The 24,034-nt window shown below is 47.2% G+C and overlaps 1 protein-coding gene across 2 annotated transcripts in view; it reads left to right on the top strand.

Moving 5' to 3' along the window:
* Positions 1–20,678, top strand: part of RAB30 (RAB30, member RAS oncogene family) — a 61,490-nt gene extending 40,812 nt beyond the window's left edge. For both annotated transcript variants that reach the window (XM_075417089.1, XM_075417099.1), the window contains exons 2-5: positions 3,059–3,159; positions 4,559–4,642; positions 9,379–9,562; positions 12,097–20,678. In XM_075417089.1, coding sequence (XP_075273204.1) covers positions 3,067–3,159; positions 4,559–4,642; positions 9,379–9,562; positions 12,097–12,347 — 612 coding nt within the window. In that variant the 5' untranslated portion in view covers positions 3,059–3,066 and the 3' untranslated portion in view covers positions 12,348–20,678. The remainder of the gene's footprint in view (positions 1–3,058; positions 3,160–4,558; positions 4,643–9,378; positions 9,563–12,096) is intronic.
* Positions 20,679–24,034: the final 3,356 nt, after the last annotated feature.

Here is a 24,034-nt window from a genome sequence, read left to right on the forward strand (position 1 = left end):
TTTTTCCCTTTTCCTTTTTCCCTTTTCCTTTTTCCCTTTTCCTTTTTCCCTTTTCCATGTAATGCAAAGTGTGATGTATTGCTGAGATGCACGTTCCCCGACCCTGGCGAGCGGGGCAGAGGTTCAGCCACATCTTCCCCGGGGAGAGGGAGGGTTGCATGATCGTGAGTCAGCAGCAAAGGTCGCTTGGCCGAAAGGCTGGGCTCGCAGGAGGAGAAGATTTCGTAATGGTGACTGATGCAGTGTCTCTGTGTTCAGTGCTGACAGCATGGTAGGTTGGTGTGTGTGCACGTTGGAGGGACAAACGCCAGTTTGAGTGAGCAGGGGTGGTAGGGCAGCGATGGTCAACCTCACCTGCCCGCTCCACCTCCCAAATCACTTCTCTCTCTCCTTTGCTCAGTCCTTTGCTTTTTCCCCTCCCGTGCCCCCACTTTTTCTGTCTCTTCAGTTCTGGCATTTAATATCATCGTTGCGTTGTTTGTTTTATGGCCTTGGCTCATCTTCCAGTTCTCGTTTGGGGTCATTATCACATATGATTAGTCGTGGAGCCTAATGAAGAGGATCAGACATAACTCTAGGGTATGTCTGAGCCATTTAGCATTTCTGAGCTCAAAGATCTGCAGACAAAGTTTATTTTTAAGCTTCCTGAGAAGATAAATTTGAACGTTGGGTTGTTTAGGGTACGAGTAATAGAACTGAAATCCCTCTGGCGGAGAGCAGTGCTCTCCGGGACTTGAAGCATCCCAGGGATAATTATCCAGTGCTGAGTAAGTCTCATTAGTCTTGAAGTAGCTTTTAGTGGATGATCACGTTTTCCTTCACGTTGGCTAGTGTGAAAGCTTGAAATTGTATATTAATATTTAGCCTTGATTGTAAGAGCACTGTCAACATGTTCTTAATACTCTTGTTGTCCAGTCCTGCTGTGGGAAAGCCAGGCATGGAGACACGAAATGATTACACAAAATAACAACCCCAAGAAATAAAAAAGGTCATTTTTTTGAGGCTGCTCTTTAAGGCCCCACTGTTTCACTGTATGAAGAGATGGGAGAGAGCTGCCAGGTCTTGTGTGTCAGAGCAAGGTGATGTTAGAGCGTCCTCGGGCCAGCTCCAGCTTGCTGCTGTTTGGTGGCACTTTGCAGGGGACCGGAGCTCCAGCTCAGCAAAGCAGCAGCAGGGCGAGTGCCATGCTGTGTCACTGGCCTGGGCGCAGTGACATGTCCGTGTAGTGACTCAGCCCTGTCCCTGCTAACCACCTGCTGATGTGATGCAGGTTGTTAGTCATTAATTGGTGTGATTACCCTTGTTTTAGGCTGTTGGAAAGGCCAAGGAGCATAGATGTGAAGCAGCTGAGTCAGGTTTCCACCTCTTTGGCCTGCAGGTCGCCCAGGCTCTCGGAGGTGTTTGGAGAGCCGTTTTGGTGTGCCCTGCCAGGCAGACCCAGACTGGCTCAGTTTTATCTTACACTCTTTAGCTGTTTGACTATAGGCTTGTCACAGCTGTATGGTGGGACTGGGGTCCGCAGATAGGGCCATGCACCCTCCCAAGGAAGGACCTCTGGAGGCTCTGCCTTTGGGCTGAGCATGAGAAGCTGGTTTCACCCGTGCTGGATTTGCTTCCTTTGTCAGTTCTGTAAAAAACCTCTATGCATTCCGGGGCTTTACTGAGGACAGCAATTTCAAAATACTTTTTTTTTGTTATTTTTTTTTCCACCCACCCATCTCCTGTGCTTCCCATCTTTGGCTCTATCTCCTCATCCAGTGCCTAGCCTATAGTACTGGTGGGTCAGGTAGCGATGCTCCAGTATTGCCTTACCTGGTATCTCAACTGGTGCCTGGTAAATCTGTCTCTTTACTGACCTATCTTATACCATTACCCAGTCCTGAGGACAGGTCTTTGACACCATGTGTAATATCTGGATCCTTGTGGACACAGCTGGGTTTGGACACTGCCCTTCTGCTCCCTTGTCTGTGGGTTTTTCTGTCTGCCTAAAGCCTTCAGCTGAATCTCTTCTGCCTGTTGTTGCTTTTCTTGAAGGTTACAGACCCCTTCTCTGGTCATGGTGTCGGCGACACCCTTTGGTGCACTGGAGATGGAGGTGGGGGTCCTCATCCCTCACGCCTTGCTCAGCCGCAGCAAACTACTGTTATCCGTTTGGTCTTCCCCATACTTCGACTGGCCTAAGGAAGCCCTGTGGGTCTTCCCCCGCATAGGCACCCCTGCCCATCTCCTGTGACCCTGCTGAATCCTTGGTCTCTGCATCCTGCCAAGGAGCTTGGAGTTCGGGGTGGGGGAGGATGTGTGCTGGTTTCCCCCCAGGCTCCTCTGTGTTCCCTTCCCATGTGAGCTTTACGCCAAGCAAGCTATCCTCACAAAACTAAAGAAAATTGTCTCAGTAGGAATGTTCCTAATATCATCCATTACTACTTCTTTTTTAAAATCCTCTCATAATGTACTTTAGCCAAACCATTACCCCACTCCGCACTAGGATTCTAGCAAATGAGCTCATTCCGCCTTTAAGGCAAACGCTGCTGCTTTTATATTTAAATTTCCCTGTCTGTTCTGCCCCATGTGCCCCCCAGCCCTGCTCCCTGGGTACCCAGCACCCGCCTGGAGGAGCTCACAGCGGGGTTCTGGGTATTGCCCTGACAGAAATAAATCACGTTTTCCCCTCAGACAAGGTGGCAAAGTCCGTGCTGTCCTTTGGAGCTGACACAGTTAAAAACAAAATGAAACAAACATTTGGGGGAACCTAGAAAATGGTGGCTTGGGCTTGTGGAGCGTTGCTCTGGAAGCTGAGAACCAGCGTCTCTAACCCGCGGGCAGCCAGGTGAGATGGCGTGAAAGCCAGAACGTGGCCAAGGTTTCACAGCAGCTGATGTTGGACTACGTGGATGTCCCAGCTTGGAAGGGGAAGGGCTCTCCTCCCTTATCTGAGGTGTCACGCACACGCCAGGGGACCTTTGTTCTGGATATTTGGAGGAATAAAGTTCAGCAGGCATAAAAGGGAATTCTCACACTGCCCTGATTCACATCATGTCGTGCTCTGTCTCTCTTGCAGCTGCTTAAATGAGTATGGAAGATTATGATTTCCTCTTCAAAATTGTTTTAATCGGCAACGCCGGTGTGGGGAAGACCTGCTTGGTCCGCCGCTTCACTCAGGTAAGGTTGGCTGCCGCTGGGACGCGGGACGTCAGGGTGGGGACAGCGCTGGGATGGGAGCTGTGCACCGAGGGCTCTGCTGGCATCGCCGCTCTGAAGCATTTTGTTGTCTACGCTCCTGGTGTGTGCATTGCCTATAGCGACGTACCGGCATGAGCAGTGCAGCTGGTGCTGTGCTCAGCCCCGTGGGAGTCTTGTGTTGGAGAAAATTCATCCCTCCCCGGAGACAGAAAGTCCCCTCTGAAAGCCACTGGGATGACAACTCCTGATTTGGAGGTGCTCTGGACCAGTTATAAGGACCAGCGCATCTCCTGGTGTGCTCCCATGTGCTTTTTCTCCGTCCCTCCTGCCGCTGCACGAAGCTTACTTGGCATTATTAGATGATTAAATAATCTGGGTCTTGGGCTCTCGGTGTCTTCTGTTAAACACCAGACCTTTTTTTTGTGGCAGAATAACAGGGAAAGGACCAGGCTTCTGTGATCTGGGGCAAGAGAAGGCTTTGCACGATGCACCATGAAACATAAGTTGTAGGTTTTTTCCTTGCACTTTCCACTAGGATTTGTCAGCAATTTTCCCCCTCACTGTTAATTTTAGTTTTAAAGCTGTGGTGATGTTAAACACTCTCCAACCGCATGTGACAGCTGGTGGCAATAATGCTAGTCAACCCCAAGGGGTTAACCGCAGAAATTTGTGGCCACTTCTGCTGCTTGTGCTTTGGCAGCCCAGCTGCTGTAGGGAATGGATGTGCCTCAAAACCAACACGACTTTGTAGACCTGGACACCAGAAATCAAGAAGCTGTGGTTTTGGGTTTTTTTTGTTTTGGATGCCCTTGCCATTGCTGTGGCACCAGTAGTGACTGGCTCCATGCTTTGCTTCTGAAATGCTGTGCAGCGATGTGACCCTGGCGGTGGGAGCTGCCAGAAATGCCTTTCCGTGCTGTGGTGTATGGTGGAGGGGAGAGGGAAGGCGTGAGGTTGTAGGAGCAAAGGCATCTCATCCCATGTGGGTGCTCCCACCCCTTTCAAGGCATTGAGAAGGAGGATGGAGGGTCCTCGTCTACCCTTCCCCTGCCTCTTCCAGCTGCACAGAAGGGCTTTTCCCCTCTCTTTTTTCTTGTATGCATCCTCCTTTGCTTCTCCTGTTTTCCTACCTCTGAAGTCAACGACTTGCTACATGACTAGGGATGTGTAGGCAGGGAAAATGCTGTGGGGTTGAATTATGGTAACCTTTTTGCTGGGAAAATGTTACATTTTCCTCTCTAAATGTGATGGAAATAAGTGTCCGGGGGAGGGGATGAGGGAGGAATAGTTTTGAGGCTGGAAAAGTGTGAGGATTGGCACCCAGAGAGTTTTGTCTTGCTACAGAAATTTGCTTAATGAAACTCTTGTTTCCTTTCAGGGGCTTTTCCCACCGGGTCAAGGAGCCACGATTGGGGTTGACTTTATGATTAAAACTGTGGAGATAAACGGTGAAAAAGTAAAGGTAGGAGCCTATGGTTTTCAGTGTAAACTCACGTGGCAGTACCACAGCTGAGGTTCCTTGCTGCAGCCCTCTTGCTGCTGGGAGGCACGCGGGGAAGCGCAGGGCTGTCTGGCGTGGCTCAGCCAATGCGGGCTCTAACGATCTTTGAGCCCCTCTCCACAATTACCATCAGGATTGTAACGGTGAACCTGCTCCAAGGGAGAAAATGGGAACAGGAGATCTTGCAAAACTTTGTCCTTGCTTAGGAGACGCTAAGGTCATGCCTGGCTGCGGTTGAGCAAAGAAGCACCTCAGTGCACCCTCTGCTCACGGCATGTCTGATAAGCAGGAATCTGTTGCATTCCCACTGGGATGTGCTTGGTGAAGGTCTTCTCCTGTGAGCTCCCAAGACAGCCATTGGGGAGAGCAGGCTTCTGGACTTCAGTGGTTCTGCACAACGAAGGGTCATCTTCCACTTCTGTCAAGTTATGGATTTGGGAGAAGCAGAGGTGGTCACAATACTGGTGTTTCAGTCAACAGGTTGAACTGAGAAGGGCAATGTCCTCCGTATTGTTAACTCTTTCACCCTCCAATATAGGGTGGTTGCAACCAAACTGCTGTTCGGAAACTGTTCTTGCCCCGTGCTAACTCCCAAACGGAGCCTGAACATCACTGAGCAGAGAGCTACTTTGCCTGGGCCAAAACACACAGGGGACCACTTGCGTGTTTGATGGGATCCATGGGTGGGTTCCAGCACCCAGGGATGTTGGCTAGTGCCGCTTCGTTCATTAGTAGAGATTTCACTAGAGCTACTGTGGTGCCCAAGAGATGGGGGAAGAGTATGGTTATCTGAGCCTCTAATGTCAAGGTGTCCAGGGTCCCTGAGCTGCCTCTGGAATTACTCTGCCTGCATTAAATCCAGCAGCATCGTCCAGTTTCCGTCTGAACATGAGGATTCCGTCTGAACATGAGGAAGAACTTCTTCCCTCTGAGGGTGACGGAGCACTGGAACAGGCTGCCCGGGGAGGCTGTGGAGTCTCCTTCTCTGGAGATATTCAAGACCCACCTGGACAAGGTCCTCTACAGCCTGCTGTAGGTGACCCTGCTTCGGCAGGGGGGTTGGACTAGATGACCCACAGAAGTCCCTTCCAACCTCTACCATTCTGTGATTCTGTGAAGTGAAAAACAGTGGTTTTCCCCTTGCTGCCTTTATCAAATCTAATAGTGAGCAAACGAGAGAGAAGCAGCAGTGTGACAGTGGCTGGATTGTGTAAGTGATGGGATGGAAATGGTGGACTTGTACAGATTTTCACCACTGTAGTTTTTTTTAGCCTGTATTTCAGCCCAGAGGGTTTTTAAGAAGAAAGTTAGGTGATGTATTCCTGAGTTTAGCATAGCTTTTAAAAGCCATGATCACGTTGGCAGGCTGCCACCCCCACTACGTGAGGAGCTGCACAAACTCAAGGCAAGTGGTGGTCCTTGGCCAGAAGACCTTCCAGCCGAAGCAGTTGAAAGACAAGAGGTGTAAATACCTTCCCCTGATAAAGACCAAGTTAATGCTCAGCACATCGCTGTGCAGGTGGGACACAGCAGGCAGGAAAGCGGTGAGGATCACGTGTAGCCCCTGTGGTGTCGGTGCTTAGCTTGGTGGTTGTGATGCTCATGGCAGATGCCCGGCGTAGCAGGGTTGGCCAGGACATGGATGCTGCTTGTCCAAGCTCCTTGGACAGCAGAGGTGCTTTTTTCAGCCAAAACCAGCTCTGGGGGAGCAGCTCAGAGGATCTCAGCTGGTAAAATGGCTGAAGTACTGCACTGAAGGTGGAATTAGTTTTTTCCCCATATGTACTTGGTTTAAACCAGCTGTCTCAAGATTGTCCTGGCTGATGAAGGGAGAAGAGCAATCTCGGAGAAAGATTAATCCCATCCACCTTTCCTTTCCAACCATCTGGTTCCCTGTCAAGTACAGGTTGAGCCTCAGGAACATCACTTACATCTGAAGTCTGGTTTTTGGACAGGTGAACTCGCCCTAAGGATTTGTCTGTGCTTGATTTGTTGCTCCCGTGGCATAACCCTGTTTTCAGACTAGGTCGGACTACAGATGCAAACTCCTTAAGAGAAAGTTGGGAGCAGTCGTGCCAACATGGGCCATCTGAGGGGCAAGGATGGTTCAGGGAAGCTCTACAAGCTAAATGAAAACTCCTCAGCATGGTAAGCCCCTGCTGCCCTGCAAATGTCTGATGAATGCACAAGTGCCCGCCCAAGCAACTCTCTCTTCATCACCTGGGGGCTGGCTTGTGTTTCACAGAGCCTTAGCGAGCGGTAGCTGGTGTACCAGCTGTATTTCTCATAGTAAATAATGAGTTGTTAAATCAAAGTGCCTCTCCGGACCCCACCAGTGGAGTAAATTGGAGTCGCCGGAGCTCAGCCGCAATGACCAGGCTTGGGAGGCAGCTTAGTGCGATGTGTTTGGGCATCTGAATGAGCCCTCTGGAGTCTGAACGGCAAATGAATTTCCTTCGGGGAGTGATCTTGTGGCCAAAACTTCTTGAGTAAGCAGTGCTAGTGAGAATAAACATTTAATGAGCGGGAAAAGCAGGAATGAGTCAGGGCACAGAGCAATAAAAATGACATCTCAGTCAAACGAGGCGCTTCTCTGACTGTTAGCTCATTTAACGGTGCCTGAGCTGTGACTCCGCTTCTGTTCCGGGCAGCATCCCCGGGCGTCTGCTGGAATCCAGGATGAGAGAGCAGAGCTGTTTACCAAAAAGGTTTTCAGACTTGAAAATAAACTATAGATTTCTGGGGAAAAATACTTTCCAGCTTTCGAAATTGCGTTTGAAAGTCAGCGGAGAGGGACTTGCTGGCATGAAAGCTGTGTGTGAGCCATATCAGATGTGAGTGGCTGCTAAAGCTCGCTGACAGATGAGCTGAGGCAGCACTGTGCAGTCGAGGGGGCTTTTGATCTGCCTGGCCTTTAACAAAACCAAACATATGTACAACACGTGTACTGAAAGGCTACAAAATTTGAGCCAAGTAGATGGCAGTTATTGTGCTGGTCAAAGCTAAGCATCCTCCATGCTGCAAGCAGAGGGCTGTGCTCTGTGGACCTGTGAGCTTACTGCATTTGGTGGAAATGTTTGTATGCATAAAGCTAAAGGTGTGTGCAAAAATTGGGGGAGCATGAAGCACCAGCTGGCTCCAAGAAAATAAACATCTGGGTTTTCTTCAGGCTGAGTTAGGCACTGTCCTTTGGTCGCTCTGAAAGAATGATACAAGTAAAATGGTTGCTAAAAATACTTTATTTGGCAGAAATAATCACTAAGGTGAAGTGTGAGATGTGCGTTTGGTGTGCAGGACGAGTTTATCAGTGGCTGTAAGGTCAGGGGCTCTTCCCTGCCTTCTGTACCCAGCTCACAGGTAGGCTCATGACTGTAGCCAGTAAGAAGATAGCTGAGCAACAACAAAACTATCTGGATTTTTTCCATCTGCCAGAGTTTGGATGCTGGATTGTTTTGACGGGGACTCATTTGTTGTCTGAATTTCACGTGCAAATTATTTCACTTACGGTTTTGTATGTCACTTAACTACAGGTGCCAGGCTCAGCCATTTAAATGCAACTGTGCCAAGAGATTAAGCACAAAGGTGCCCAGGAGCTGTGAACCAGCCACAGATTATTTTCTCTGCAAGTATGCTCTTTTTCAAAATCATACCCCACACCTGAAAGCTGCTGTGGGAGCTCTCGTTTCAAACTAACACAATTATGATGAGTAGCTGGCGTAGTTTGACTTTGGAACTGGGCAAGAATAAGGTTTTCTCTGTTGCAGACTGCTGAATATATGGAAAAAATCTAAAATACTTCACCTTTTTTCTTCCCAAAGTACACATGATTCTGGCTGGAAATCAACCTTTCATATTTTTAATTCCAGGGAGGGATGCTTTAAAAAAATAAAAGCTGAAGCAGAGAACCACACTTCTATGCTGAAATGGCTTAATTTTGATTGTTTGTTTCTTTGACTGCCTTTCTGAAGAACTGAGATTTTGATGACCCACTAAAAACTATCAGATGGACAAATTATAACAACAGTATGAGTTTAGTTTGCATTGGGAAATGTATGTTGTCTTCCTGGATGCAGAAGGTTTGGCAAACACTCCTGGACCTCTTTGGTATAGTTAAGGATGTGTCAACCAGTTCCACGTGTTGGGAAGGCAGGCAGCAAGCAACTGGGTGAGATGGGTGAAGGTGTAGAGAGGAAACGTGGTGAGTCCTTGGACAGCCCTCAGCTGAGCTGCTTGTTCACTCCCGTGGTTTCCACCCATCGGTGCATCATCTTAGGATAACTCTGGCTTTGGGAGCTAGTGGAGAGGCTTTCTTATTTCTCCCTGGGATAGATGCTGCTGTTGGTTGGACATCAGGGGCGGGAGAAGTGACTTTGTCCCACTAGCATCGGCGTTGTAACCCCAGGCCAGCAGCTCTGTCCTCAGCAGAGGGAGATGCCAGAAGCCGCGTGAAAGCCCGCAGATCTGCATCTCCCAGGGGCCGTTGGCCGCGGTGCCAGCTGACTTTGTGCCTTGCATTTCAATCCACAAGTGCAGGAATGGAAACACAAAAAATGCTGGGGGAGGGGAAGCCAAAGGGGAGAAGAGGGAAGTGCTTTCCCAGCATTGGTTTCACCCTGAAGGCTTTTTTAGGTCAAAACTGTGCTGCTATCAAATACAGTTAAATAACTATTTTTTTTTCCTTCCTTGTATGCCAAAAGCTGCAGATCTGGGACACGGCAGGGCAAGAGCGATTCCGGTCCATCACGCAGAGTTACTATCGCAGCGCTAATGCGTTAATCTTGACCTACGACATCACCTGCGAAGAATCCTTCCGGTGTCTCCCAGAATGGCTGCGAGAAATCGAGCAGTATGCCAGCAACAAGGTCATAACCGTGCTAGTGGGTAAGCAGCGCTCGTCCCTAGCAGGGTGGCGTGATGGGGGGTGGGCTGCGCGTGCCAGGGCTTTGGAGGCGTTAGCGGGAGGAAAGCGTGGTGTCTGTGTGAACGGGTGGTGCAGGATGCTCGAACGGGTGCAGCAGGTCTTGTTGCCAACCAGAATTGTAACTGCAGGTGGGCGCAGGGTGCAGCTGGTGCTTTAATCTTAGAATCATTAAGGTTGGAAAAGACCTCTAAGATCATCAAGTCCAACCATCTACCCAAAACCACCTGCTATACCATGTCCTGAAGTACTTTATCTACACACTGTTTTGAACCCCTCCAGGGATGGTGACTCCACCGCTTCCCTGGGCAGCCTGTTCCAATGCCTGACCACTCTTTCAGTAAAGAAATTTTTCCTAATATCCAATCTAAACCTTTACTGATGCACCTGGAGGCCATTGCCTCTTGTCCTATTGCTAGTTACTTGGGAGAAGAGACCAACACCTGCCTCACTACAACCTCCTTTCAGGTAGTTGTAGAGAGCAGTAAGGTCTCCCCCCAGCCTCCTCTTCTCCAGGCTAAACAGCCCCAGTTCCCTCAGCTGCTCCTCGTAAGACTTGTTCTCCAGACCCCTCACCAGCTTCATTGCCCTGTGCTTGGACTGTTCCTTCTGCAAATAACCCCAAGATGCTGATAGTGATGTTCTGGACACCACTGCAACTTCTCTGAGTGTGGCCTTGTCTCAAGTCTGAAGCTGTTGCATGCAGAGGTGGATGCTTTCCACCACTTGGTCCCATATGGGACTAAAGAGTTGACGGTTCAGCTACCAACTGAGCTAAGAGAGAGCAGTTTCCATTGTGACTTCCAGCTCGGATCTCTACAAATACACAAGGATCTGCTCAAGTTAGAGTTGTCTGCAGTTGCTGTCCCCCTTTGCTGTGGGACAACCAAAGTCTTGTCTCAAGTGGGTCAGGATCTGGGAACCAGGTCAGGATGTGATGGTTGTCTGGATCATAGCACACACAGTTGGGATAGAGCTGGAAAACTGGATATTTTTTCATGAATTTTAGGAAAACTTAAAAATAAATAACTGAATTCTATGTTCATCTGTAGAGCTTCAACTCAAGCTAAAGTAGACCTCGGGTCATCTGTCTGCTGCAAGCAAGGTGAAGGTTATTTTGCCTCCCTGTGATTTTCCATGCTCTGCTTTCAGCATCTGATAGTTAGGACGTGGCTTTTAAAGGCCCAAGGATATGTAAATAACAAAGGAAAAATAACTTGGAGAAAGCCAAAAAGTTTCATACTGCAGTGTCGTCATCTCCTTTAATAGTTTGTTGTATAAAGAAAAAGCTGGAGGATTGTAAAGTGTGTTTAAGGTGGCTCTAAAAATCTTTTGAGCTTTCCATGTCTCAGTGATATTGCAAGTGAGCCCTGGGATTTAAGGAGCTTCTAAGCAAGGAACTCATTACACTCCATGCAAAGGGTATTGCACGAGTACAAATGGTGCAGAAATAGTTAATAAATGAGTAAAAAATGCATATGTGAATTTCCAGGGAATGTTAAGTTAATTATCAGCATCTACAGCACAAAATATAGATGACAGCAGCCATAACACACACTTTGAAGAGGGTGACACCCATAAACTGCTTGTGCTGAGTGATAATTTGTTTAGAAAAGTAACTTCAGTGTATGCCTCAGGTCCAAGAAACTGCTTTATCAAGAAAGAAAGGGCACCTCAGATGAGAGGAGGGTAATGAGATGCAGCTTGCCAGTGGAAGTGCAATCTTCCTCACACTAGTTCTCACACAATTGCTGGTAGAAGATGTTTCCTCCTGAACCTTCTGAGTCCATGGACACAGCCCCCTGTTATCGCAGGTCCTGGTCTGCTATCTTTTTCATAAGATCAATTTGTGGCAAAAATGTCATGTTTGAAGTGAAGTGGCCAGTAATAGGGTATAATCATATCAGACGCTTGCTTGAGGCATTAATCAACTCTCTGCTAAGCCGAACTCTCCAAAGGAAGGGGCTGGTTTCTCACCCCACCTCGCTCTGTGAGTGCCCCCGAACCCATCCCTCTCCCAGCATCAACAGCCAAATCCTTCACGGGAATATTGAAATAGGAAAGCAGCCTTCCATGCCAGGCTTCTCTTAAAGCTTGTAGTGACATGAGAAATATCACGTTTAGCATCTCACGTGCTATAATTGACATTTTAAGTGCTCCCCAGCAAGAACGGGAGAATTTTCGATAGATATTAAAATGAAAATCCTTTAATGTCGGTTCGTAGCAGCAAACAGATGCACTGGTGCTAAATTAAAGCGAACTGATTTGGATGTTCACAGGGCATATTCCATTAAATGAGCTGATATTAAAGGAACTTGGTCAGGTGTATCAGGCAATCCATTATTTGGAGGGGAGAGCAAGCGCTAAGATTTTCACATCAAAACCACTGTCCGTACGTAGATACACCACCAAACTCTTCTTTGTCCCTTATCGACCTCTGTTTGTCTTGTTTTGGAAGTCAAATTAATTCTCTTTCTAAAATCTTCTATCAATGCAGGTAATAAGATTGATTTAGCTGATAAGAGGGAAGTCTCCCAGCAAAGAGCTGCAGAGTTTTCCGAAGCGCAGGACATGTACTATCTGGAAACCTCGGCGAAAGAATCGGATAATGTGGAAAAACTCTTCCTGGACTTGGCCTGCCGGCTGATCAGCGAGGCACGACAGAACACCCTTGTGAACAATGTCTCATCCCCCTTACCAGGAGAGGGGAAAAGCATCAGCTACTTGACTTGCTGTAATTTTAATTAAAGAGCTGGCATGTGATTTCCCCTTCCGCCATGGGCCAAGAGGATTTTTTTGCTGGGATTTATCTCCTTGAAAGGAATTCCTGCCGCTTTGACCCATCTGACTTAACCCCGAGTCAGGCTGCAGACCTGGAAGCATGGCAGGCTGACGGCTCCAGCTGCATGGCAACGTAGCAGAATAGAACATGGTTTAAATTTCACCTTTCTTGCAGTCTCTGGAGCAGGTTAGGAAGAGAAGAGTTGCACAAGTGCTTCGTGTCATGCAGAATATGAGCTATTGTATTTTCTTCTGTGGGAGACTAGAGGAGCCTCTCTTGAAGAAGATACTGAAGAGATCAGAATCTCTCTTGCAGAAAAATGTGTTTGGTCCTTTTTAAGGCAAAAGTAAGAAAGAAAAAAACCAACAAGGAACACTGACTCTGGACTACACTGGCAATCTTCCAGGCTGCCAGCGAGTAAACTCTTAGGATGTGTACATAGCGTCTGCCCGTGTGTCTTCATAGAGGGCTGGTGTTTGAAATAGTGTTACGTCTCTTGTCTACAGGCACTTTCATGAACATGGAATTAAAAAAAAAAAAAAAAAAAGCTACGTATATCGACATTTTTCAGATTTAAGAAGACATGGATACAGCTCAGTTGCTCCCTTTGGTGCTAGCAGTTCGGCAAATATTCCATAGACCAAACGTAGTCTTACTAGATTACTGTCTTCTGAATGTGTAACTTAGATCAGTTAGGAAAAAACACTAATAAGCACTGTTCATTCAAAAAAAAAATCTTGTTACCTCTTTTTCTAGGCCTAAACATAGCAGGGAAGGACTGTGCTGCTTTGATATCCAACACAGGATGAAAAGACATTCCAGAAATAAAAAAAAAAAAAAAGAAAATTAACCGTCCCTCCTCTAATTAATAATGTCCTCAGCCTTGGGAAACGTTATTGGTGGAGTTGGAAGAAGCGCACCAGACATGACTAAAATCTTGTGTATAAGGGTTCAAAGAGAGCACAGCTTGAAGTGGTAGTCTGCAATATGTCCGGCTTAAAAATACAACGTGTAGATACAACTCTTGTTGAAAGGCAGGCGTACAATTTTGTAGAGGGGTTTTTTTATGCTAAGTGGAAATAGCGACGGGTTGCAACGGGTATCATTCTGTGTGTGACCCACCAGTGCTCACCTTGTGGAACTGCTCTCGAGGAAGCTCTTGAAAGTGTCTTCTTGGCATCTCGTCCCTCTGCCAGAGGAGCTTTCAGGTTCAGGGCTGCAGAGTCATTTCGTTTACTTGATGCTTTGTACTCTTAGTCTCAGACTCCAGCAGATGTGTAACGTCAGGCAATTTCTTTCTACAAAACCCCAAACCTTGGAAGCTCTGTGGAGTTTGGTGTGTCATTACACCTCCAGTGCCATATGCGAATAACGCATTGCAAATTTACACTTTGTTGTTAAAGCGACATTGGAAGATAGTGAATGTGCACATGAAAAAATGATTTTCAGAAGTTTGAGTTCAGTTTAGCTAATCTGGATAAATCTCTCCTGGCAATTACATGGCTGTGATACGCTGTAATTTAGAGTTAATCGATTTAATATTATTTGGCATTTACTGAAGATAACAGAGCTTTTGTATTGACATAAAAAGCTGCCAGTAAGTACTTCTTAAAAAGAATAACAATAAAAAAAAAAGGCATTTTAAAATGCTTTAGAATGTTTTCCTGGAAAAGCTTCTTTGGGCTGTATCATGTTGTGCCTTTGATCTGTAATGGGGAGCTGACTCTGTGTCGGAGAGAGGGGGTATCGGTGTGTCATATCGCCATTTTTAATCTTTTCTTGCTCCTCTTTAAGTCTCTTTCTTCTTTTATGACTAGTGGTAAAAAGGAAGATGTAAAAGTTGTGGTACAAGGATGGTTTGTGGTTTAGGTAACACTTGGCAAAGTGCTGCTGTAAGTGTGAGATGTTGGGGGACACATCATCTGCTGCGCTGGCCTGCCCTGGTCCTCTTCAGGCTCTGCTTATGGTGTAATCCGGAGGATTCAGAAATGTGTGGGACTTGGTGGCTTCTGCTGTGCTGGACTGTATGGTGCAGCCTGTGCTGAAGAGCAGTGTCCTTCCTGAGCACTCCCCACAGTGCCAAATGCAGCTTCATTTGAGTGTGTGAAGACCACCCGTCTCTGAGACAGCCGGGTCTGCACAGCTTTCAGGTAGCTCTTGGGAGCAGGGCTAAGAGCATTACATGTAGGTAGCACCCAAGTTAAAAATCAATACTATGTATGTTTAATTTGTAAAAGTCCTTACTCTCTGGATGCTGGACTTGTCAGCATGTCATTGATAACGGATAGGGCAGGGCTGTTTGATGGAGTTAATTGAGAAGGGAGGAGACTGCCCACGGAAAGGTCTTTGGGCTCCTCAGCCTGGTTTCCAACAGCATCAAAGCTAGGCAGGTACTGTGCATTCCTGCCGAGTACCTCTATAAATGCATTTTAAAGTGCTCCTCGCATCACTTCTGGAGGTTGAACTCTAACACATCGTCATGGCCGAACAAGCTGAACTGGTCAAATAGAAACTAACTTCATTTTAATGGATATTCACTTTGAGGTTTCTAGAAGATTATGTCTTTCTCTCCAGGGCTTTCCTAGCCTGTAGGTGACTCTTCTGGAGACTAGCTGCCTACCAACTTCCAAGAGTTGGTTCCTTTTATTGCTAGCAAATCTTCTCTGTATAAGGAGTCCATTTCCAGCCAGCGATGTGCTTTTGCAGCGGGGTGGAGTGCTGCAGTTGGGCTGATGTTACAGTGAAGTATCTGACTTCTCCAGGGACAAATCTGAGCTGACTCCTTACAAAATTTATTCTCTGTAGACTGAAGAAGTTGAAAGGAAGCAATGGTGGTATGTGCACTGTTTTATAAGGTCGTAAGCCAAAGCTGTAGCCTCTTTTGCTGCGGTTAACTAACACACTACCTGTTGAAGAAGTTACATTTCATTGTAGTAACTCCTTCACAGGAGTTATTTTTGTACACCTTCGAATATCTCTCTAGTGCATACAACCCACCTCTCCTTGTAGCAATGAGGGCTGATCTTTTCTGCAGTCTGGGACACTTGCTGAAGGCTTCTCAACTAGAAGAGGAGCTTTATCAACTGCTAATGACAACTTAGAGCTGTGGCATAGTGATCAAAGTCTTGAAAAATAAAAGGAGATAAAAATAAAAATCCCAGTTAGCTGACAATCATCTCTCCAGCTATGGCCAGCACCTCACTAGGTGAGGGGATTTTTGAGAGAACTGCCAGTAAAAGCCTTGTGATGCTTGCTGGGTCGAGCATCCAAAAGCCGTGCAGAATTGATACGATGGGGCCAAAACTGACTGGAAAAGTTCTCTACTATCAGGAGAGCAAGGCATTGCTTTTAGCGTGGTTGCTAGATTTCGATGTGGTTTTAGGGTGATATGTTCACAGTCATGGAGTAATCTTCTTATTTCTGGCTGAGTGTTAATTTTTACAGTAGTCCCATAATGAGAATGCTTCTTTAAACTTTTTAGCACAAGTAGCTCCAACCAGAAGCCAATGTTGGATGGCCAACACTTGCAAACCTGTAAAAGCAACTCCTGAAAACTGGATGGTCTAAATTTTGTTTTCTGGTTCAGCCACTGATTCAGTCAGGCTGATCTTGGGTAAACCCCTAAACGTTCTGTGCTTCAGGTCCGCGGTGAGGTACTGGCTGGTATTTTGCACTGGGTATTTTCACTGCAAGTTTGTTGGGAGATGCCATGACTCCCTCCTCTTCCTGTGCGTGTTCCCCATGAGACCAAGTGCTAGGAAAAAAGAAAGCCCTTAGGTCAAAGAGGTGTGATGGAAAAAGTGGAATTATGAACTCTATAAAGGAGGAGACAATGGGTGCCTCTTGCCACCTCTAACAGTGAAGTCCTGATTTGATCTACAGGTAAGTTGTTTGAGCGTGCAGTCAGATACGTGTTTGTGTTGGATGCTAAATGCCTTTGTGATCATTATTTAATGAAAACCACACATGACAAATTGTCAGGCAAGATCCTTTGTTCTGTGCTGTAGAACACATGAAACAGCCCTTAAAATCTGTCAGCCTGCTGGTGCTGTTTGTCTTTTTGGAAATAGCTGTATTGGTAACAGTTGGCTCCTGCTAGTCTAGGTTTAGCGGTTAATGGTTATTGAATTTCTTCAGCATCAGTAATGATAGCAGCAGACTGAGGCTGACACAGGAGACAGTGATTTGAGAAGAGGGAAAGTTGAAATTAGTGGTGCAGAAGCATGGTGGGTGCACACACACGGGAGAACAGGCTTTCCCGAGATTTGCTGACAAGGGGTGCAATTAGTTATGGTCAGACCCACTGGGTTTTGACTTGTTCATTATCCCTAAGGACTGCTGTTTGTTCAGCTGCTTTTCCATTTGTCTTCTCTTTTCAGGATGAAGACCTGTCTGTAAATCAAGATGTTGAGCTGGCATGATTTCTGTAGAGGCTGAATTCAGTGGGAAAATAGGTGAAATTCTCCAGCTATGAAAAGAGGCTGAGCAAACATGCAGGATGTGCTGCCTTTCGGGGACCCGGGGGGCCGTCGGGGTCGGGTATGGCTGGAGACGTAGTCACAGAAACCCTCTCCCGGCTGTGGGGCAGGCAGAGCCGCAGCCCTTGGTGCAGGGGGAAGGATCTCTCCATGGAGCAGCAAATGCAGAGTAAAGAGGTGGTTCTGCTAGCTCAGGATTTTCTCAATCACGTCCTCTTTTAAAAAAATGCATCTATGACTTAGATTTTGATTGCTGTGGACTTTAATAAGGGATGCTTTGAATTTGAGTCTCACCTGAAATTCTTCTGCATTCTGTTGCTTTCAGTAGCAAAGCACCCAGTACCCTTAAATGAGTTGCTCCTACCGACAAAGACCTTTTTGAGTTAATTCAGTTAGAGAAAGGTGTTTCTAGAGGGCACTTTGTGAATTCCTAGTAAGCAAGTATGGAAACTCTCTGAAATGTTGATGTACATAAGGGCTCACCAGAAAACCCACTGGAGCCAAAGGAAATACTCTATAATCAATTCTAGTAGTGAAAACCCCGTGAAAGGTGTTAGATCAGGAAGTTTTCTTCCTCCGTTTCTAGCTTTATTTGCTTATCTGAACAAATTTGAGTCGATGCCACCCGCTTTCCTTGCATCAAGTCTGTCCCCTTGTTGCTGTGGGCGATAATTGTTCTGGTTACTGTTCACAAGCAGCAAAGGATGTCATTTTGAAGGACAGTTTTGCCTTACGATGAGGAGTGGTGGGGAAACACTGGCTCAGTTTCCTACAAGCGAGTAGTGAGTGCATCCCCAGCAAAGCAGCCTCAGCTGGAACTGGTCGCGCCTTTGAGATGTGATCATCCACTGGAGCAGCAGGTAAATGTACCGTGAGGGTTACGGATCTCCCACTTGCCTCAGCTCAGGATTTGTCTTGGCTAGGAGAACGGACAGCAGGATAATTGTGCTGACCGTGATGCAAGGCTCCCAAAGCAGCCCGCTGCATTGCTCTGACTTACCTCGCTAATCACCACCTCGTTAAACTGACCCAAAGCCTCCTTTTACTGTACTGTCCTATGTCTAGCTGAGACAGATTGCCGGCTGTCGTCACCCATGGGTGCCATTACATCCTTTCCCCTCATGCGCATGAGCTGTAACTTAAACCAGAAGCGAATACTGTGCCGTGGGAGTTGAGAGTGTTTTCTGGGTGTGGTGTTTGTTTTTTTTTCCGTGGAAGGGGCCACAGATCCAGGGAAAAAAGCTCATTTCTAATGGTTGCACCTCCAGGTGCAGTCAGCTGGGTAACTGGGGGCAGATAACCCAGGCACAGCAGAAACTGAAATGGCAATGAGTGTCATTTAGGCTGTAAATGTTGACGGTGAAAAATGAGACTGGTTTTAAGAGTATCGCCAGGGTTAACAGCTCAGCTGATCTGTCTGGATAAACAGGAGCTGGCTGTACTGTACTTGGAGATTGTCTCTGTTTCCACATTAATAACTGGCTATTAGTGCTTCCTGGATGTGATCACATTTGTTGAACCCGTTATCGTTTTCCAGCAAGCTCAGAAGATAATTTTAGCTCTGGTTAGTGCTACAATTAAACTCCAGAAGCAGATGCCACCTTTAATGTTTCTGCTACTGCTTATCTTGGGGTAATGTTCCTGAGGACATGCACGCCTGTGAGTGGACCGTGGTCGTGTCCCTGCCAAGCATCTTCTGGAGTCCAGCCCTGGTCCGCAGGCACCTGACATGGCCAGAACCTGTGTCAGTTATGGTTCTAGCTGTGCATGGTTCCCTGTGGGAGTGGGGATGTTAGAAATACTCTGACACTATCATGGGCAGTGGTCAAGGGCTCTGGTATGTCTGGCGTCACATGGATGCAAACCTCGGAGCTTTTCAAAGCCTCATTCCTCCAGTACCTTTCACGCACGAATCTGCTCCTTCCCAATATCGCTCGTGCCTCGAGTGATGTGGAGGTCTCAGACTGGAAACAATCCTGGTTGCATGAACCACTGGATCCAATTCCTACTTTAGCTAGAAGGAAGAGCATCTGTGGCTCTTCTTCTGTGCCACCTCGAGTTTCTTGCTATGACTATAAAGCTAATTAATTCCAAAAGCCCATTCTCAGCCAGGGCATCCTGCTTACAGGATTGTTTCCCTTGTGAATCTCTTGTATTGGTCCTGTAAGATGCTGGGAATCGGTGGGGGTTTGGTGCGAGTGAGTAAATCTTGGTGAGCAGGTGGATGCTGCTCTCCATCCAGGGAGACTCATGGCCCTGTGGAGGAGGAGAGTCATTCTGAGCTGTCACTTGGGTGGTGGGGCAGATATCTCTGAGGGTCTGGGTTGCGTCACTGGCATGAGCTTTAGTGATGGCCGTGGCATCCCCAGCAGCCAAGCCCTTAGGGAGGGGGAAGCGGAGGAGAGGGGAATGCTGCTTTGACATTTTGATGGAGTGAGAATAAAATGTTTGGTCTACGGCAGGGAGAGCCGCCGCAATTTCGGGCACTGCCATTGCCTCAGCTCTCGCAGGCTGTTTGGAAGGAGCCTTACCACTGGCCTCCACGTACAGTCAGCACTGAAGGGGAAAAACTGACTTCCTAAGCCAACGCTTTGGAGAGTAAAGGCTGTCTAATGAGAGTGTGGAGGGAGCCCAGCGCTTGTTGCTATGCTGGTTTGGAGTGACAAGTATATCTCTGGATATTAGAGAAGTACTTTAAAATGTGCCATGGTTTTTAGCATAATAAGATGCACTGCAGATATGTCACATCCGTTTTATTCCCCACAGCTGTTTACAAAAGGAAAAAAAAAAATAAAAAGCCCTGAGACTGGAGCAGCTGCAGTCACTCAGCTGTCAATATGGGACAAGGCTCTTTCTGCTCCTCTTTTATTTCCACTTTGCTCTGTTCTGCTGCACATATTTGGCTGTTCCGTGAATTTGCAGATCGGGAGATTTTTTTTGAACTGCCTTTGATCTATACAGAAAGACTCACCCAGCTCTCATTTGAATTCATTAATACTTTGAGTAGGTGTTTTAATTTTATGTTTACTGGCTTGTTTCCCTTTGTAATGTTATCTAACTGACAAGTTTATCGTGCTCTGCATTACCTTTAGGTTTTTGAGTCTAAAATGTTTCCTCTTTCCTGAAAGCTATGATCGTTTTTAGCGCTGTTATAAAGGCATCTTTACTTCCTCAGAAGAAGACCTGCATTGCTCTCAGCTTTGATTACTAGCAAATCCATACGGAAGCACACAATTCTCTTTACAGCATGAACAAAGTATGTTTTATACTATCAACTGTAGTTTGAATTGTTGTTAAAAAACCTGCTTAAGCACTAAAAGCAGCATTTTATTTGCAGCTTCCATGCCAGGGAAGTCACAGCATTAAAGGAATTTCCTGGGTTGGAGTTTTTCCCACAAAGGTCTGCTGTCTTTTCCCCAACAATTCTGAACTTAGCACAATGTACAGAACTTTAGCAAGAACCTCGATTCCTAAACACGTGGCCAGAAGGATGAGGAGAGGATGCGTTTCTTGTTGATCAAGCACAACCATTTCGGTGGAGAAAATGCACTATGTCTGGTCGGGCCATGGAGCTGGAGTGGCTGGGGTAGTGCTGTCTTTGGGAAGGGAATAGGTGTTGGCAAAACTGTGAATCATTGACCGTCAGAAGCATTTGACTTGTCTGTTTGGTTTTTTTTTTTTTAAGTTCCTGTTGTCAAGTGTGGTACAGTGGGGTGGAGAAAGGACTGTATTTTGGATGACCAGGATGATGAATGTATGATGCTTCATGTTTATTTGTAATGTCTTTTTTATACTTAGAAATGGCTTACATATGTATCTGTATGTAAATAAATGTTTAATCCTTTCCACTTGGTGTTTAAAGTGTTTTGATTTTGGTGGGTTTTTGATTTGAACTGCGAAGCAAAGTTGCCTTAAAATTATGTACAAGACAAACCGATTCACTTGACGTGATTTAATGTCAGACCAACAAATGAGTGGCTGCTGAGGATTTTCTGCTTGGGTTGAGCATATCAAGGCTCTTGCACCACTGGGACCTCACAAGAAGAGCAAAGGTGGAGCTGCTGTCCATGGGAGCAATGTCCCTTTGCCCTAGAGCACAAGAAAAATTTTATTCCAAACCAGTTTACAGCAGTTTGAAATGCTGGTATCAGTCACTAGAGGGTGGTCGCTGACAGAGGTAGTACCTTCATTCACCATCATTGCAAACCCATAGCTGGTTAAGCTCTTGTCCCACCAGGATGCTAGGGCTGTGCTGGATGAAGGTGCCATTTGGATGTTTCTATTGAATTCATTCTTTGTCCCTGTGCCTTTTTTTTGATGCTAGTTCTTCTCTTCAGCCTTCAACTTGCTCTCTTCATGCTCACGGAAGACTGCTTCTTCCACTGGCGTGCCCTAACGACTTGCCTTTCCGGGGGCCTAGAATACTTTTGGACAAGATCTCCCATTTCAAGCTTTTAGCCTTTTGGTCAATACATGAAGTTTGTGCTCTGGCTCATTCTGGGGATCAGGTTTCCTCCCCTGTGCTCTGCTCCACATCAAAGACAGCTTCTGCTAATACTTACACTGAGAAAGGAGCTGTGAAGCTTGAAGATGCCATGTGTCTTTTATTGCCTCTTCCACTGACCTTGAAGCTCCTTCCTTGGTAAATGTCTGACATGAGGGCTGCACCATCTGCTCTGTGGTCCCCAGGAAGCTGGCAGTTTGAGTCCGTGATAAAACAGAGAGGTGTTCAGTGAGGGAAAAGTCCCTGCATTCTTCTAGGTAGGAACTGGGCAAATGAGGGTTTGAAAACACCCTTAAAGCTCCGACAGCTTGGGAATTGAGTATTTCCTGAATGGGAGGAGGGTTGGGGTGCGGTGCCTGTGGTGGTGATGGCCGGAGAAGCCAAACCAAGCTCTTCCTGAGGAAAAGTAAGCGGCAGGTGGAGAGTGGCAGCTTTTCCTTGCAAGGAGCACGTAACCAGTGGGATGTGCAACCTTCTCCTTGCTCAGCAGGCATAGCAGCAAGGGCACAGCCTGTGCCAGGTTCTGCTGTGGGCAGACAGTTTGTAGGAGCATGAAGGCTCCCTGCAGACAGGGAACAGACTGCCCAGGGGAAGAGCTGCAAGACAGACAGGCTGCAGGGGCAAACCCAAGGCAGCTCGCTGCCTCTCCTCCACCTTCTCACACGCAAAGTCTTCCCATGGAGCGCTTGGGGAGCTCTGCCCAGAAGATGTCACCTTGCTGGCTGGCAGGAGCCTGTCACGCAGCAGTACTTTTCGGTCTCGCTGCATGCGCAGCCCTCTCGTGCAAGGCGCAAGAGATCTGACTGCCCCGCATTAATTTCAGTGGTATCGTACAGACAGTCCTACCTCATTTAAAACCTAGTCTTGATTTATGGATTTCTATGCATAGGGAATCAGCCACAAACCCGGTATGCGGTTTCAGGAGTTTTATTACCTTCAGAATGAAACATGCTGGGCTTTATTCTTTTTGTACAAGCTTATAATTATAATCACATCAGCTTGCACCAAACTATTGCCTGCCGTAGGGTGTGGATGGATTCTCTGCTGAATAAAATCACACTGCTGGGCAAAACATGTCATGTCAAGATGCTGCCGGGTGTATGATGTAGGAGTTCTGGCAGCGTTTCATTGCTAGCCACGTCAGGTCTCTGGTGTGTCGCTTGGATCCGGCCTAACCCCCGTGATGAAGTGGGTGTTTGTCCAGCTCAGCGCAAGGAGTGCTTGAAGAGCCGGTGATGCTGCAGTCTTGTATTGTGTGGGAGGCTGCAGCAGCAACGACTTTCAAGCTTTGTTTGTTTGAGCACTGGTATCTTAAAGCTCTTTCAACATTGCCTTCCCTGTGCTCTGTGATATGGGTATGAGCGATGCTGTCTTTCCCTTTACTTCTTCTACACAAACTATCAACGCAGACAGACTGTTTCAAGGCAGGCTAAATTTATTAATGCTTTTCCACTTGCCTCTAGCATGGATTCATCGAGTAGGATTTTATTTGCAATAATCTTTTGAACAGGCACAACCTTGGGAAATGCAGGCACAAGCCCAGCCTTGTTCACTTGGGCTCACCTAGAGCCCTGCACCGCCCTCCCTGAAGCAGCCCTGGTGCAGTTAAGGTGCTCCGATTTGTGGCCAAGCACAGGGCTAGCGCTCAGCTGAGGAAGCCACCACAGCTTATAAAGCCAGTATGTCTCTTCTGTCACCATCATGTCCCGTTGGCTGTGCCAAGAAGCCCTGCGGCGGGGACGTACAGCACAGCATTGCCATGTTCCGCTGCGGTGCCTCGGGCTGGCCTCGCTGGCACGGCAGTTAAGAAATGACTCCGCTCACAGGTACGATGCTTGAAGTTACTCTAGTCGTCTAGTTTTGTTTAATCCTGCCTTTCCTTTCCCCATTTTTTTGCTATAACCAGATCTTCCTTTTCCTTCTGCTCATGTCTAGGATCCAGGGGCTGCAGGGACCTAGGCTGGGAGCTGTAAGAAGAGACCTCGATCCTCCTGGCACAGCCACCTACTGCTGCAGCACCCTTGAACACCAGGATGAACTTCTGGGTCGTGCGTGATACCTTGCTGGGTGGGACAGCAGGCAGAAAAGATGGTTTGCTGGCTCAGGTCCTTCAGCGCTATCCACACTCTCTTAATGCTGGGCAAGCCTTTCAACCTGTGCCTCAATTTCCTCAACTGTAAGGAAGTAGTGGGGAAAAAAACCACCCCCAGCCAACACTGACTGCTACGGAAAAACTTCTCTGCAAAGTGAATTGACCTGTTTCGTACTTGCTGTGTAGCCGTGAGGAGCTGTGCTCTTCGTCCAGCCTGCAGGAATGCCTGCAGCCTCAGCACCCCGAGCCCGCTGCAGGCACAGCTCTATCGCACTGCCTGGCTGCAGGTGGCTTGTTGGATCTCAAATGCTCTTCTCCCTCCCGCCCCGCGATGAGAAATGCATTTGATTAGAAGGTGCAGAACTTACGGTAGAGACCGAGAAACCAAAAAGGGGTTTTTTTTTGTGCAATACATTCAACACTGTCCCACGTGATGTCCTTGTCTCTAAATTGGAAGGACATGGATTTGCCAGATGGACCACTTGTTGGATAAGGAACTGGCTCGATGGACACACTCAAAGAGTTGCAGTCAATGGCTTGATGTCCAGGTGGAGACCAGTGACGAGTGGTGTGCCTCAG

Source organism: Opisthocomus hoazin, chromosome 1 (genome assembly GCF_030867145.1).
Source record: "Opisthocomus hoazin isolate bOpiHoa1 chromosome 1, bOpiHoa1.hap1, whole genome shotgun sequence".
NCBI classification, from domain to species: domain Eukaryota; kingdom Metazoa; phylum Chordata; class Aves; order Opisthocomiformes; family Opisthocomidae; genus Opisthocomus; species Opisthocomus hoazin.